This window comes from Aulonocara stuartgranti, assembly GCF_965226115.1.
Source record: "Aulonocara stuartgranti genome assembly, chromosome: 5".
In the NCBI taxonomy this organism is placed as follows: domain Eukaryota; kingdom Metazoa; phylum Chordata; class Actinopteri; order Cichliformes; family Cichlidae; genus Aulonocara; species Aulonocara stuartgranti.
This window is the reverse complement of record NC_138943.1, coordinates 9230951-9247623: the sequence shown is the minus strand read 5'-3', so window position 1 is coordinate 9247623 and position 16673 is coordinate 9230951. Positions and strand designations below refer to the sequence as shown.

General features: G+C 40.1%; 2 protein-coding genes across 8 annotated transcripts; both read left to right on the top strand.

The window, feature by feature from the left end:
- Positions 1 to 22: 22 nt before the first annotated feature.
- On the top strand, positions 23 to 6213 carry sh2d5 (SH2 domain containing 5). 2 transcript variants are annotated; one of them, XM_082534015.1, is made up of 10 exons: positions 23 to 273; positions 971 to 1027; positions 1104 to 1184; positions 1263 to 1337; positions 1431 to 1577; positions 3213 to 3413; positions 3654 to 3837; positions 4231 to 4336; positions 4427 to 4586; positions 5297 to 6213. In XM_082534015.1, exons 2-10 carry the CDS (start codon positions 977 to 979, stop codon positions 5468 to 5470), a joined length of 1179 nt encoding a protein of 392 aa, XP_082390141.1. In that variant the 5' UTR covers positions 23 to 273; positions 971 to 976; the 3' UTR covers positions 5471 to 6213. The 2 variants fall into 2 exon arrangements, with proteins under 2 accessions (XP_082390141.1, XP_082390140.1); XM_082534014.1 differs by lacking the exon at positions 23 to 273 and adding an exon at positions 307 to 524.
- A 132-nt stretch (positions 6214 to 6345) lies between these two features.
- kif17 (kinesin family member 17) lies at positions 6346 to 15847 on the top strand. Of its 6 annotated transcripts, none has more exons than XM_082534011.1 (14): positions 6346 to 6946; positions 7128 to 7274; positions 7406 to 7507; positions 7748 to 7937; positions 8249 to 8701; positions 8860 to 8954; positions 9058 to 9223; positions 9322 to 9419; positions 9549 to 9640; positions 10117 to 10345; positions 11128 to 11386; positions 11533 to 11591; positions 14856 to 14976; positions 15397 to 15847. In XM_082534011.1, the coding sequence occupies exons 1-14, from the start codon at positions 6716 to 6718 to the stop codon at positions 15564 to 15566; spliced, it is 2412 nt and encodes an 803-aa protein (XP_082390137.1). In that variant the 5' UTR covers positions 6346 to 6715; the 3' UTR covers positions 15567 to 15847. The 6 variants fall into 6 exon arrangements, with proteins under 6 accessions (XP_082390137.1, XP_082390135.1, XP_082390136.1 ...); XM_082534009.1 differs by having other exon boundaries at positions 14853 to 14976; XM_082534010.1 differs by having other exon boundaries at positions 11530 to 11591.
- Positions 15848 to 16673: the final 826 nt, after the last annotated feature.

Genomic DNA, 16673 nt, shown 5'->3' with positions numbered 1-16673 from the left:
CCAAAGTTCATCTAGACACAAGTTTTCCCATGCAGGCTGCCATCTTGGTGACGCCTCCAGTTATTTCTCGCAGGTTTTACCTAGTGGACTTTCAGTGCACAGCTTTTAACTATAAATTAATATCGTGTAATTTTAAAATACTTTTATTGACACATACTGTTATTTTTGGTTTTGCTGCGTGAGCTTGAATTCTTGCGCGCTGTGTGGGAATGTCAGGCGGAGTGGACAGAAACCGCTTCAGGGGGAGGGTGATGTGATTCATTGAGCCATTCCGTAAGTTTCGTGTTTTGGTTGATTTAGTTCTCACGTACACCCTCTTTTCTTTCTTCTCCTCCTCCTCTTTCCCCGCCTTTCTTCAACTAAACTCCGCCTCGGAATACCGCTGCACACCTGGGGGTAACGGCTGCAGGTAAAAGTGTGACGGTGGGGGGGCCTCGGTGTGCGTTTGGTCGGCGTGCCAAGAAGACGCGGAGCGGTGCGAGGGTGAGGAGGTGGATGAGGAGGGTTTAGTTGCGACTCTCAGGGTGAGTTTCTGTGATATAAAGGTGCTGTTGTGACCTGTGCGCTCAGGTGGAGACGCCCCGGTGTTGCCTGCCGCTGCTGCTGGACTCCACAGGGCGGAAACCCTTCAAAAGTTTTGTCTTTTCACGCGTTTGTGTCTTTCTGGGTTTCTTTCGGGGCATTTCGTGGCGGATAATCTCAACAAAACAATCGAGCCTCTCGTAGCAGCAGGTTTATCTGCGACGTTAATGCGCCCAAAGAAGCGTCTTCAAAATCAGGCTCTTGCGACTGCTACGCTTATGTTTAATACCGACTCGTCTTTCATGTTTCCCTGAGTATCAAGAGGATAGATAAACGCACATTCAATTTAGTCCATATGTTTTCAACTTGTTTTTAAATCTCCTTCACTCTGCTGCTTGGAGTCCTAAATTCTCGGGACTTCAAGTGTTGAAATCTCGTATTTCCACAGGGCACGATGGGTGAGGCACCGGTCAGAGAAGATGGTACAGTGACACGATCAGCAGAGGTATGTCTGGAAATATGACTTTGCATTTGTGTGTCTGTGTGAGTGTTTGCTTAACCTCCTGTGTTCACTGGTGAAGTATGTAGGCTCATTTCCTGTGGATGATAACTGTTTGGATGACCAGATTAAGCAGCTGCACACACAGTTGAAGTCCCTTAAAGTGAGTCTTTATCTTTCTATCTAAACCTACGAATGTGATGATAACGACTGTACCTAATGCAGTCCTGTATTCATTTAGGCATGCAAGACAAGACGGCCAGTGTCCCTAAAGTTTTCCATTAAAGGTGTGAAAATGTATAATGAGGATGAAACGGTAAGTAGAGAAAATGACAGTTAATTTGTTTTGACCTGTTTACGTCGCTCTCCTTTTCGTGCCTTATTGCTCGCGACCTGTCCCTGTGTGCAGATCCTCCTGATGGCCCACGCTCTGCGGAGAATCTCTCTTTCCACGGCCCGACCCGTCGATTCACAGTTTGCCTTTGTCGCGCATAACCCAGGCTGCCCAGACACCCAGCTCTACTGCCATGTCTTTAAAGCAAGGCACGCCAGAGCAGTAAGGAGTCTCCATTGTTCTGTTATAGTTAGAGCTCGCAGTAAATATGTATTTAAGGCTTTCTGTTTACTCACAAATAACAACCCTGCCGCTTTCCCATGCTGGACAGAAAGTCCTTCTGTCAAGCACAGTATATTTTAAAGTGTGTGATTAAAGGTGTTCCAACTCTGCTCACAAAAAGCAGAAACAATGACTGACTATACTTTAGCTGCAACCCCATTCAAGGTTATCTCTGTGTGCACCTATGGGCTGCTTCTGGCACTACTTGCACTCGGTGGAAGGCCTGTCCTGACTGCTTGAACATGTGTGTTTTGTGATATCACCATGTTGCTTACCAGACATTTCAAACTATTATATGCCGAATCATTACCAGAGGTGATGATGGGCTACGACCCAGAAATCAAACAATGCAAGAGTTTTTTTTTTTCTTTCTTTCTTTTTTCAAAATGCATAATATGTAACTTCTCCAGACAGAGGAAGAAAATTTGACATTGTGTGTCCACTCATGGTGCACTGACCGGAGGTTTGAGGCCAGACCAACACATTTTTGCTCTACTTGCCAGATTTGGCTCGCTGGGACTTCACCCTCCCTCTTCCCTGAAACAGAAGTCAACTTGAAGGAGCATTGTTTTATCTCAGAGGAGCAGAGCAAAGGCACATGTGCAAGCGGTTAAAACAGAACTTCCATCAAGCGATCTAAAAAGAGTTAGCAGCATTGTGATTTTGCTTTTTACTTGTGTTGTACTTAGCAGTTTACTTCGTCTTCTTTCTAGTCTCTGTTTTTCAAGTCTGTTATCATAGAAAGTTTCCAAGCTATATGTTTGCATAGTTTTGGTCCGTGCCTGAAATAGTTGCGGGGTTTTGACAGCGATTCTTTAAAAGGAATAAAATGGTCACGTGTTTAAATGACGTGAGAACGAGAACAACCTTTTAAAGTTTACATTAGAGGTTTGCGTTAATGGTGTCACTGAAACTGAGTCCATATTTCCGTTCTCGTTATCTTGATAGGCAAACTATTTTAGAGCAGCCCAGAGTAGGGAAGTAATGCCGATATAATATAAAGCTAACATTTCTGTTGTTATCAGAAGCCTTTGACACATTAGAGGAAATTAAATCCAATAAATGTGGTCAGTACTGAACAGTTTGCCATGGTAACTCCAAATAAAACCCTCCAGTGTCACACAGGTTTGGACTAGAGAGTGATGGGAAATGTGCTTATTGATCTTTGATAACAAATTCCTTTCTGTGCTAAATTCAGATCTGATCCCAACCGACTGTTGTATCTTCAGAAGTCACCCTTGAAGCCAAGCTTCCTGTGTGACACAATAATAGGTGCCTCTACTGGTGGATCTGGTAGCATTCAATTGTTTTGAGCCAGTCTCACCGCATTGTAGTTAGCAGCGAGACTTGTTCCAACATGGAGAGGTCGGCAATACTATGACACTGCAATTGCCTCATCTCTGCGAGATGCCTGTGCTTGACTAAACGGTGTCAGCTGTGGTGTTGAAGCGCTAAGTTTTTATCAGTGCCGTTGTACTGTTAATAATTTACTTGATGAACGACTGCAATATGACACAGAATAACACCGTTTCAGTTTAACTGCTAGGTTTTCTGTATGCACCCTTCCTCCTTTAGGCCCAGTTCCTGAACCTGCTGCTGTGCCGCTGCTTCCAGCTGTCGTACTTGGAGAAGCATCCAGAAGAGGCCCAGATAGACTCTGCTGGCTCACTGCCTCATCGCAAGCCTTCACTGCTCAATCACGGCTTTCCTCTTAGTGTCAGCGCCCTGGTTTCATTCAGAAGAGCTCCTTTTGGTGGATTATTACCTGGCACTAAGGTTTGGCTATTCTTTTTTTCTTTTTTTAACTTCACCCAAAATCTCATGGACTAATTTAAATGTTAGTTTGTTAGTAAATGTTGCAATGGTTTTTGCCTCTTTATATATTGTATTTCAATGTAAGTTTACCCATGTCTTCAAAAATTACCGCACCCAAGTTTTTGCACAGCACTGCAGTTTCAAAATGTATGCCTCAAAATTTAAATTATCTGTACAAACTATGTGATGTTTTCTCTACAGAAAACTCCAAAGTCTTCAGATGACCAACAAAGCAGCCAAGATGAGGTCTTTCCCATCTCCTCTCCCTCCCTGATGCGCAAGAAAGTCATACGCACCAAAGTGCTGCGCTCTGGTGCTTACCGCTCCTTCACTTTCACGCCACGCAAACAGCGCACCATTCAGGATCAACTGAGTGTAACTCAAGGTGGGCCGAGTGTTCACAGAGCGCTATCGAGGTTCAAAGAATTGATTAGGTAAAGCGACTTCATCAGTATTTGGTGAAGGGCAGTCACTGCTGTGGTGTCAGGGCTTTTCTTTGTTTTGTTTTTTTTATTTTAGTCTGCATGATGAAGTGATTTCATCTCATATGGGTAATTGTGCATTTCTACAGCGCTTACATTTTATTTCTGTTACTAATGTTCCTTTTTAAAGTTGAATATGTTTCTTTGTTTTTGAGGGGTTATTTCATCATCATCACTGCATAGCGTCCACTGAGTTGAGATCATCTGGGATGCTTCTTCCCCGTCACATGGTGATGCAATATTCCACCTTTATAAAATCTAACTTTACATTATTTTTCTTATCATATCAAAACCAGAAAAGGATCTAGACAAGTTGCCAGCGAGGCGATCCCGGGCTCCAAGCTTGTCTGAAACAGAAGAGGCACTAGCTCAGGCAGTGTGGTGTTGGGCTGGTATCGCAACGTTAGTATATCGCACATCAAATACATCTTTACATTCATAAGTGTCACTTTCCTATTACTACATCTGTGATTTTCCTTCTTGGTATTGCAGTGAGAGCAGCTATTCACTGCTTGCAGATGATGTTCTGGGATCCTACCTTTTGTGCCAACATCCAAAAAACCCTAAATGTGGCTCTCTAATCATTCGCTTCTCCTCTGGCCCGATCACCCACCTTATTGAAAACACCCGTAAAGGGAAATTCGTGCTGGAGGTAATTCTTTTGTTGGCTCATATACATGATGTGAAAACCAGATTATGATTAAATCTAATCTCTTTCACTGGTTACTTTATTTTCACAAGCTCTTATATTTTTCATAAATGATAGAAAAGAAAGGGGGTCGTGGGGGGGGAGATATTGAAATATCTGATTTAATGTGGAAGTGCTTTAAATACGCATTCCCTATAATGGCCAGCAGAGGGCGGCAGCTCTAGTTGCAGCGACTTCCAATTAAATTGAGGTCTGTGGATAAAATTGCCCTCAACTCTTTCACTCTATGATGTCAGTAAGAAGATTTGGGGCTCAGTTGGTAGTTTCAGTTCACATTTACTGAAACATGGATTATTTATTTTTTTTACTTTTTATGAAATGTTGATATTAGGAGTGCGGTGGAGAGCAAGGGGTGTTTGTTTCCGTGTGATGTTAAAATGTTATGGTCAAAAACATTAAGCTTGAGGCTATCCTGTACATCAGGACTTTATAGTGGGTGACTTCCAAATTTTATACAGTCTGTTTTTAACTAGAGCCCTCAAGTGGCTTTTTGGAGAACTGCACTGGAGGTTTCCACTTGGCAACCACCTTAATTGACAATATTATTCTCGAAAACCATAATAATTGTTTGTATTTGATTAGAAATGTCATAGTTGATTTATAATCATGTGTAACTGGTGTCCTTTTTAATTTATTTATTTTTATAAATGTAGAAATGCAAGACTGAATTCAATTCCATGGCTGAGCTGATTGAGCACTACACAGAGACTGAGGACGAGCTGCCATGTCTGCTGAGCTATGCTCGGGTGAACCACTGCTATGAGTGGGAGGAAAACGTCAGCAAACAGCAGCCTGTAAAGCTTCAGCCCAAACGAAGCCGAAATTAAAAGTACCCACAGAAACGAATGGATGTAAACCCTGGACACTGGAACATGTGGACTGCCAACCTCAGAGGGCACAAAATAAGCGACACTGATCATTTCTTTTGCACATTTATCTTTTATCTGTGTTTTGGTGCGGGAAGGTTTAACTGTAAAACAAAGTCACTGTTTAATAGTGTTGGCACTTACTGTGAACAGTATCCATTTCCTAAGAGGGTACTTGTGTGTTAAAGATATTTTGTGGTTTCTGATTTTATTATTTTTATTTCAACATAAGCTTTTAAAAATATACATTTTTATTTGTGCCTATAAAACAGAGGAGCTTTTTTTTTTTTTTTTTTTTTTTAAGACATGAAACTAAGAACCTGAATCTGTAAAGGGGAATTAATCACTGATTACTACACCTGATGGCAAAGCCACACTTTTTCTTCTTGTTTCCTTGTCTAGTAACAATGTTACTGAAATGTAAAACTTTTACTCCTTTTTACTCATATTTTTGTATGCAGTTTGTTTAGCTGATAATGTCGCATCTGTTAATATGACTAAATTTCTGTTCAGAGTTTTCATTGGTCGAGTATAAATGGTACAAAATGATTTCAATCATTCTCTGGGATTGTGGTTATCATGTTGTGTCGTCTTGACTATAGTTGATTTGTTCATAGCTTGCACACCATCTACCTGCACCCCCTACATTAGTTTCACAACAGAAGATTGTGATTATTAGCAAAACATTAAATAACTGAACATAACGTGCATCCGTAGTCTTTCTTTTCTCTTTAAACGTCTGTTTGCTTTATTTAAAATATGTTTTCACTTTTAGTTTCTTGACAGTAATGAAGCATAAAGTAGACTGTTTTTCGCCCTTTGACCCCACTCCGTCCTCACGGAAATGGCCGCGGGTCTGGGCCTGTTACATTCCTCAATGGTTACTTATGGTTGCTAAGCAACCTCAAACGCCTCGGGGAGAGGAACAGAATGGGACAGGACCTGAAGCGATACCTGACGAGATCCGTCCACACTGTACCTGGAGATATTTTTGCTGATCGCTTCTTACTGAACCTCACTGGAGATGTGGGCCGTTAGTCAACTGCTGCTGTCATCTTGTTGTTAAGGTGATGTTAGCCATCGAGGTCCTGCTGTCGTACTTCTAAGTAAACGTTGAGTGTTTGCGAAGGAGACCGGAGCGGCTTTGTATTTTACATTAGTTTGATCTCTTACACCTGCCAGCTGCTCGGTAGTGATTCTTGAGACATGGGGTCAGAGTCGGTGAAGGTGGTGGTCAGGTGCAGGCCCCTGAATGACAGGGAGAAGGCGCTCAGCTGTAAGATGGTGCTGACCATGGACCTGCAGCGCTGCCAGTGCTTCATAGAAAAGCCAGGTGCAGTGGATGAGCCACCTAAACAGTTCACCTTTGATGGGACCTACTATATTGATCAAACAACTGAGCAGATGTACAACGAGATTGCTTATCCTTTGGTTGAGGTAAGCTTGATTTTATTACCAGCCTGCAGAGCTGGGCTCTATAAAAGAAGCACGCTTGTCACTGGACACCTTCAGCCTAACATCAGTAGCCTATATCTAATTCCTAATGAATGCAGGCGTCATTGTGAATACCCTTTGCTCACCTCAAAATTAAATAAAATTAAAAATGTCACTTTTACAGGGTGTGACTGAGGGATACAATGGGACAATTTTTGCTTATGGACAAACTGGAAGTGGAAAGTCTTTCACCATGCAAGGGGTGTCTGAACCTGCAACCCAGAAGGGTGTCATCCCGCGGGCCTTTGAACACATCTTTGAGAGCATTCAGGTGTGTCTGTTGACCACAGTGATCTTGTAGCTTGCAACATGCATACGTAATATTATGCTCTTAGTTTTTGTCTAGGCTCGTCTCAGCACTGATAGAATAATTATATGTTTTATCTCGTGTGTGCAAGCTAGTGTGCAGAAAATACGAAATTCCTGGTGAGGGCCTCCTACTTGGAGATTTACAATGAAGAAATCCGAGATCTTTTGGGAAGCGATGCCAAGCAGAGATTGGAGGTGAGTCCCTGCTTTTTAGATAAACTAAACAGGCTACACTGTATCAGAAGAAGCCAAATGGATTATTGTTCTTTGGTTAGTACAGCAAGGTGAGTGTGCTGTTTTCTGCACAGTACTGTACCTGTTGCCATGGTGATTTAAACGCACAGTTGATTCCTTAAAGGTCAAGGTGTTGTAACAGGGTGACAGACTAGCTGATTGTGCGTATGTGTGTGCTTTGTGTGGCTGATGAATGCCTAGCTGAAAGAGCACCCAGAGCGTGGGGTATATGTACGGGACCTTTCCATGCACACTGTGCACAGTGTGGGAGAGTGTGAAAGAATCATAGAGAAAGGCTGGAGGAACCGCGCAGTGGGCTACACGCTGATGAACAAAGACTCCTCACGCTCCCACTCAATCTTCACCATCCACCTGGAGATCTGCAGCACTGGTGAACTTATAATATCTTTGTCATCACTATATCTGTTCAGTCTGTGCTGATATTCTTCTTTTGAATGTGATCCTCTTATATCTCCTAATGTCATCAGCACTTTACCATCAGTTATTTTTGTTCTGTGGCACTATATCTTTAAATTTGATAGTATATGAATCTCCTTGTTAATAGTTTGCATATCCTGCCTGTGCTTGCATGTAGTTTTCAAACCATTGAATAAAACATACCAGGTTAATAAAGGTAAATAATAAGGCTTTGTAACAGTGTTGAATGTTGCTTGCGTTTCCTGTGTCAACTCAAATTCTCAGATTCATCTGACCAGGACCATCTACGGGCAGGAAAACTCAACCTTGTGGACCTGGCAGGAAGTGAGCGTCAGTCTAAAACTGGTGCTACCGGCGAGCGACTCCGCGAAGCCACAAAGATCAATCTTTCCCTCTCGGCCCTGGGAAACGTCATCTCCGCCCTGGTAGATGGACGCTCCAGATACATCCCCTACAGAGACTCCAAGCTGACCAGGCTGCTGCAGGACTCTTTGGGAGGAAACACCCGCACCCTGATGATCGCCTGTCTTTCGCCCGCAGACAACAATTATGAGGAAAGCCTAAGTACGCTGCGATATGCAAACCGGGCCAAGAGCATCCAGAACAGGCCTCGCATCAACGAGGACCCCAAGGATGCTCTGCTCCGAGAGTATCAGGAGGAAATCAAGAAGCTGCGGGCGCTCCTCACAGGCCAGCTGAGCACTGCTGACCTTTCAAGTAAATTTTTATAGAAAAACAGCATGCTTTTTTAGCTTAATATTCCTAAATCTACACATAGCCTCTTTTAGATGCAGAGAAATATTTTATTTTCTTGCATGTTGTCTTTCTTTAATTACCAGTGCTATAAAAAAAACCCACTTTTATTTAAAATGCAGCTCTGCTGGCTGGTCAGTTTTCTGAGTCATCCCCTGCTGTGCCCTCAAGGCCACAGTCCACCCCCACTGAAGAAAGGAAGGAAAAGATTAAAGAGGCAAACATGGACCAATCCCACACAACAATTTATCACTTCAACTTTAAGCATGCATTGTATAAAGAGCCTGTGATTTATGATCTGTGTTCTGCTGTCTCTGCAGGAGTATGAGGAGAGGCTGGCCAAGTTGCAGGCTGAATACAATGCAGAGCAGGAATCCAAGGCGAAGCTGCAGGAGGACATTGCTGCTTTGCGTTCCTCCTATGAATCAAAACTGTCCAGTCTGGAGAAGGCCCAAGTCAGCAGGGGGAGCTCTGTCCCCAAGAATGGTAACAGCACATCCTGTGCCAACAACAGAACAAAAGTTTTCCGCTGTTGGATTCTCCCCATGTATGCTTCTTTGTATTGTGCCGCTTCTCTACATTAGTGGGCGCCAGCTGTACATCCCAGGTTGCTTTGGAAGAACTCTGCATGAGCACTGATCCCATGTGCCACAGTACAGTTGAGGAAACCTCCCAGACTAAGGTAGTGTCCAGCCCCACTTTCCATAAAGATCACTCCTCTTCAAATCATATTTGTATCCTGAAACAAGGTAACAAGGCAATCTTATGTAGGCAAAATGTTGAATTTTATTCCCTCATGTTGGCGAGCAAGCTTTCCGAAAAAGATCCAGATAGAGCTGGACTCTTGGAGTCTTCTGATGCAACTGCACCGGGGCCTCTAGACCAGAAACACGTCCTGGAAAGGTTTGTAGGCTTCTGTTCTAATCATGGAAACTTTCCTTAACATGAACACTTCCTCAGATTCATAGCTATGATTTTATTATTATATATGATATGTCTTAATCAGCCGATCCATCTAATTTCTACTCCTTATGGGTCTGGGTTGTGAGCATTTTCAACACTGTTCACAGGATACTGAACATATTGTTATGATGGTATCTACAATCTTCTTATCACACTCCATGATGAATGTGTCATACTTATGCTTGTGGCTACAAATGGAGTGGATAATCAGATTCCAGCTGTATATTTTTCTGTATGTACTTACCCTTGCATTCTTTTACATCATTGCATTCTTCTGTGTTATTACCATAATCTGGTAATTAGCAGAACAGTTATGTTTAACATATCATACATTGATGGTTACACTAGAATAATATAGCAAGAATTATACTAAGCACGCATCTATGCGGTGTCCTTGGTGTTCAATCTTTCCTCAGACTGCAGCAGCTGGAACAGGAGGTGGTAGGAGGGGAGCAGGCCAGGAACAAAGAGCTGCAACAAAGACAGTGGCAGAGAAAAAAACTTGCTGACCAGAGAAAAGCTCAGCTTGTCCATGCTCTGTCAGAGAACAGCGAGGAGAGCGAAAATGTGCTGCTGAATGTCTACAACTCTATCCAGGAAGAAGTCCATGCCAAAAACCAAATGCTAGTCAAAGTTCAGGGCAAGGTGAGTGGAAGCAGTTCGAAGGAGCTTACAGCAGATGCAAAATGCAATCTTTCTGTTGGGAGAAAGCATATGTGTTAAGGGTTTTCTGTACATTTCAAGGAGCGATCAGAAAGTTTGGGTTATCCACCCACAGAAATCTATTTCTCCTCCCTAAGATCTCCTTTTCATGCACCCCTGCTCTTGACAAAGTTTACTCCTTAAAAGTCAAATTTTGACAACAGTGCAAGTTCACCAGAATGGGATTGTACATTGCGAATTCATACCACACTTTCAGACTATAAATGCAGACTTGTGCGTTAACATCCTGGGGCATCTGTGGGAGAACATCCAGTGGAAAGAGCCTTAACAACAGCATCACCACACATTGAAAAGGCAACAGTTTTTCGGCCAGAAAAACCCAGTCTTTGCTCACCATCTTTCCTACGACTTTGTACAATTCTCCAAAATCAAGTTAAAGTATTATACTCCCTGTTTTGAAACACTGGGCAAGATCCAACACTCATTGTAGAGGCACAAGTACAATGGACTTCCAAAATAGTGATACCAAAATAACAGCAGCGGTCTGGAGATGTATTAGAAGGTGACTTTGACTAAATTTAAATTGGGCAATTTATTAACTTTTTTAACCTGGAAAAATTAGGTTATCTCTTTAGGGATTTACTAATTTGGTGTGTTAAAACGGTTCTCTCTTTGAATGTCAACCCCTACATATGACACGTTTTTAACAAGTGGGTTTTAGCTAGTTTTCTCATGAATAACATGCTTCGTCACTGTTGCAACAGCTGAAAGCAGCCAAACTGGAGATCCGTGACCTGCAGGCAGAGTTTGAGGTGGAGAGGAATGACTACCTGGCGATTATACGCAGGCTGGAGAAGGAAGGGCAGCTCCTGCACAGCCTGCTGGAGCGTATGGTGCCTCTGGTGCGCCGTGACTGCAACTACAGCAACCTGGACCGCTTGAAGAAGGATGCTGTCTGGGACGAGGACAGCGCCACCTGGAGACTGCCAGATGTGATGGTGCAGAAAACAACACTGCCTTCAGGTGGGGTATAATACGGTATGTAAAAAAAAAAAGAAAAAAAGAAAAGTGAAAGCTTTTTTTTTTTTTTTTGACAAGACAGTAAATCTTGTTTGTTTTGAAAATTACTTTCCTTAAATGTTTATTAATCACATTCTTTTTCTTAGCAGTGACTCCAAAAGCTTCAGCTCGCAGAGGCTCAGGTTCTGATGCTGGAGAAGCATTTACGGTGTGTTTGCATTTCATGCATAGGCTTTTACTTGACATACACACATTCTAGCAGGATTAGAGGCCATTTGATGGATTGATTGATTGAATCTTTATTTTGAACATGTTGAAAAAGTACAACAAAATAGAATTAAAAGAGACAAATGAACAAAGCAAAACAAAAGGAAAACGAGCAACCACAACTCCAAATAACTTTCATGTTCAAAAAGGAGCAGGAAGAAGCATAAGCTTATTTAATCCCACCCCTTTTCCACTATCTAGTATCAATAGACTACAGAAATACCTCCTTGCAATTACATTATATGTCATGTGTATTTTGTTTTTCATTTTTTAAAAATATATATACATATATGTTTCTATCTATCCATACATACGTATATACACATATGCACATATACACATTTGCAATAACCCCATTAACACCTCAAGGATACACAACCTACAAATATATATATATACCCATACCAACATACCCGTGCACCCGCACACACATGAAAATATTAGACAAGAACACCCTATCAAATCTCTACCTTTTCCCTGTACCCTGTAAAAACCATATCCTTAAACCGCTTTTTAAACTGCGCCATGCTCGGACATTGCTTCATATCTTTACTTAGTCTGTTCCACAGCTTCACTCCACACACAGAGATGCAAAAACTTTTTAATGTTGTATGGATACGAGGATGTTTTAAATTTAATTCCCCCCTCAAATTGTATCCCCGTTCCCTTTTAGAAAACAGTTTTAGAATATTGTCAGGAAGCAGGTTATTTATTGCTTTATATATAATTTGTGCTGTGAGAAAATGAACCAGATCTGTGAATTTTAGAATTTTTGATTTTAAGAATAGTGGATTTGTATGATCTCTGTAACCAGTTTCATGGATTATCCTTATGGCCCTTTTTTGTAATATAAAGATTGATGATAGCGAACATTTGTAAGTATTGCCCCAAACCTCTGCACAGTAATTCAAATACGGTGCAATCAGGGAACAATAGAGAATGTGGAGTGATTTGTGATCCAGAATGTGTTTTATTTTACTCAAGATTGAAACACTTCTTGAAATTTTGTTATGTATATGATTTATATGAGACTTCCAGTTTAATTTGTCATCTATAATCACACCAAGAAACTTATGTTCAAGTACTCTTTCAATTTCCACACCATCTACATGAATCTGCACTTGTGCATTTCTAAGGGAATTCCCAAATAAGATTATTTTAGTTTTACTTAGATTTAGCGATAGTTTATTCCTGTTAAACCATTTTTTAATTTTGCACATTTCTGAAGTAATTGTATCCAGCAGCTCCTTTAGATTCCCCCCAGAACAAAAAATATTTGTGTCATCTGCAAATAATACTAATTTTAATATATCAGATGCCTTAAAAATATCATTTATATAAACAATAAATAATTTTGGACCCAGTACAGAGCCTTGTGGAACACCACAAGCAATGTCCAAGCATAATGAGGAATGGACACCCAGCTTCACAAATTGTTTCCTGTCACTTAAATAATTTTTCACCCATTGCAGTACAACCCCCCTGATCCCGTACCGTTCCAGTTTATTAATTAATATGTCATGATTGATTGTGTCGAATGCTTTCTTGAGATCCAGAAATACTCCAGCTGCATACTGTTTCTGATCTATAGCATTCGTAATCTCCTCAATTGATTCGATTAATGCCAGAGATGTTGATCTTTTTGATCTGAATCCATATTGACTGTCAGAGAGTAATTTATATTTATCTAAGAATTTGTCTAATCGTTTATTAAACAGGTTTTCTAGGATTTTGGAGAATTGTGGTAGTAAAGAAACAGGCCTGTAATTTGTGAAGTGGCGTCTATCCCCAGTTTTATACAGCGGCACAACTTTAGCTATTTTCATTTTGTTTGGCACTTTTCCCGTCTGAAATGATAAGTTGCAAATATATGTTAGAGGTCCTACAATTCCTTCAATGACCTTCTTGACGATTTTCATGTCAATATCATTACAATCAGTAGATGTTTTATATTTACACATGTGTACAATGTCAATTATTTCTTTTTTCCTCCACTGATGTGAGGAACATTGAGTTACGGTTCCTATCAATCAGGTTTTCACTACAGTCTACTGATGGCAGTGACTCAGGAATTTGTTCTGCCAGTTTTGGTCCAATATTTACAAAATAATGATTAAAGCTGTTGACCTTATCAGCAGTGTTTTCCATAATATTGCCATTGTCGATAAAGTATTGAGGATAACTTTGTTGTCCAGAATTATTTTTAATGATACCGTTTAAAACATCCCATATTCCCTTCATATTATGTTTATTGTTGTTCAATATTTTACTATAATACTCCTTTCTACATACACGTATAATATTGGTCAACTTATTTTTGTATTTTTTATATTTATTTTCAGCATCTTTTGTTCTTTGTTTTAGGAATTCCCTATAGAGTGTATTTTTCTTTTTACATGCATTTTGTAAACCCTTAGTGATCCATGGTCTATCTGAATATTTGTGCTTTCTGTTGTATTTTATTGTTGGACAGTTTTTTATCGTACAACTCCATGAATATTCTTAAAAATATGCCATATGCAATATCAATATCAGTTTCTTTGTACACATTGTCCCAGTCCTGATTTAATAGATCGTTCTTAAGTGCATTCATAGTTTCTTCTGTCCTTACACGTCTGTATCTCAGTTGTTCTTCATGCTGATTTTTCTTATAATTAGTGTCATAAACTGCAAAAACTGGTAGGTGATCACTGATGTCATTAATTAATATTCCGCTCACAATGTTGTTTTCCATATTGTTAGTGAAAATATTGTCAAGTAAGGTGGCACAATGTGGTGTATTTCTGCTAGGCCGGGTTATTTTAGGATGTAAACTCAAACTGCACATAGTGTTTAGGAATTCGTCGGTCATTTTATGCTTTTTCGGATTCAACAGGTCAATATTAAAATCACCACAGATAAACATAACTTTTTGATTTGTTTTAGAGAATATTTCCTCTATGAAGTCATTAAATACTTGAATACTAGAGCCAGGTGTTCTATATATACAGCTAATTATTACATTTTTCTCTTTTTCCTTATAAATTTCAATTGTTATACATTCTAATAAATTATCAATTACAGTTGTCATACTTTCTACCACCTTGTAATTTAGGTTTTTATCCACATACACAGCTACTCCCCCTCCACTCTTGTTCCTTCTATTTACAAAATTCACTCCAATGTCTTGATTAACTAAAACAGCACTTCATTTCTGTTTTAGCAGGTGGAGGAGGACAGGTACAAGCAAATGCTGGACAGAAGTGACAGTGAGAATATTGCCAGCAGCTACTTCAAGTCAAAGAGGGCGAGCCAGCTCCTCGGAAGTGACACCGCAAAAGCCCACGGTGAGAAAAGAAACTGCGGGCTTCTAATTAGTACATATTACCAGTTAAATTAGTGAATTAGCTCTGCTGTTGAATGCTATTTCATTTTTATTTAGCAACATATTTGTATGCTGTGATCTTGTGTTTCTGCTTTTCATTAGAACCTTACTGGCAGGAACAAAAAATAATCACGTACTACACTTAATACTGTTACAGTAAACTTTTGTATTGCATTTGGGAAGCCTTTTCATTAGGTTATCTCTCTGAGCATTTTAAGTTTTGGCTTCTTTTTTACCTTTTTTGTATATTTTATATTTTTACTTATTGAGACCATTTAGTTTTAGATTAGTTAGATTTTTCTTCTTTTTCACTTTCTTACTTTTGTTTAGTTTTTACTGTTGTCTGTCTTTTCTCCTGCTGCCGTCCCCTCTCCTCCGCTAGTTAACGTGGCAGGTCACCTCTCCATGAGCGGCTCTAACATGAATCTGTCTGTGAGCTCAGACGCCATCCTGCCTCGCCCCTTCCGTCTGGAGTCGCTGGATGTCCCAGTGTCCAACGGTAAAGTGAAGCGCAAAAAAAGCAAATCTCACATCCATAATGAGGCGACTTAAATGGACTGTGACCCACATATTTGCAGTTTTCTACAATGACACTTTTGATGACTCATCAAAAAATAAGTGTTGTATATGTATATCTGACTGTGAATCAGTGTATGCTTTTATGACGGCTGCTATCTAGATTTACACAGGACCCATTTATTGCCGATGTTACAAGTCCATTTGCGTCATGAGTTTTTAATTATTAATGTTAATTTTTAACTCATTGCTACCTACTGTATGATGCTTCCTCGGTTTTTCTTTTCTTTTTTGCACAAGACATAATTTAATGTTTGTTTGAGTTAGGTTCTTTAATATTAAAATATTTGCATTGTAATGTTGCTGATTTCCTTTTTTTTACCCAGCATTTAAAATACTTGTCAAGAACAGATGACATCAAATTAACTGATGTCTCATGTGTTTAATTTCAATTACTTTACAAAAAAAGCCATTAAAACTTGACTCCAGTGTATTATAAACAGTAGTAAATAATAATATATAAAATAATATCAGCCTGCATGTCAAACTGTAGTACTCTGCTGTCACAAATGGATCAGGAAAGCTGTTGTCAAGGCAGCAGTATGCTAGGATATGGTTATCTCATATTACACATCATCTCTGGTCACCAGTGTGGGTTTTGGTGTGATGTTAATTAGTAGATTCTTTATCTAAATGCAAATAACATATGTGAGACAGAAAGTTGTTGTTGCAGTTTTTAATCATAAGAATTAAATATTGAAAAGTTTATTATGATGTCAGTCCTCTTAAGGTTGCAGGACATGCAGAAACAAATGCTGTTTAACTCGATCCTTCCTGCAGCTGTGACTATCTTATTTCTCATTTTGACACTGGCTTGATTTCTTTGTCTGTTGCTTAATGTTGCTCGCAGACAAGACACTAGCAGACAACTGTGTCCGTTTCAGAGTCTGACATCATTTATTGTGGCGACACAATAGACATAGACACGGATACCTTTTGGCAGACCTGCTGCTTTACTGAGCGATAACACAGCTCTAATATCCTTCTGCAATAATTAACCACGAGCTAATCTGGGCTCTTCAGGACCGTTGCATAACAGATATCATGCCGTTCAAATAATCCATCAGGAGAAATTAGAAGTGT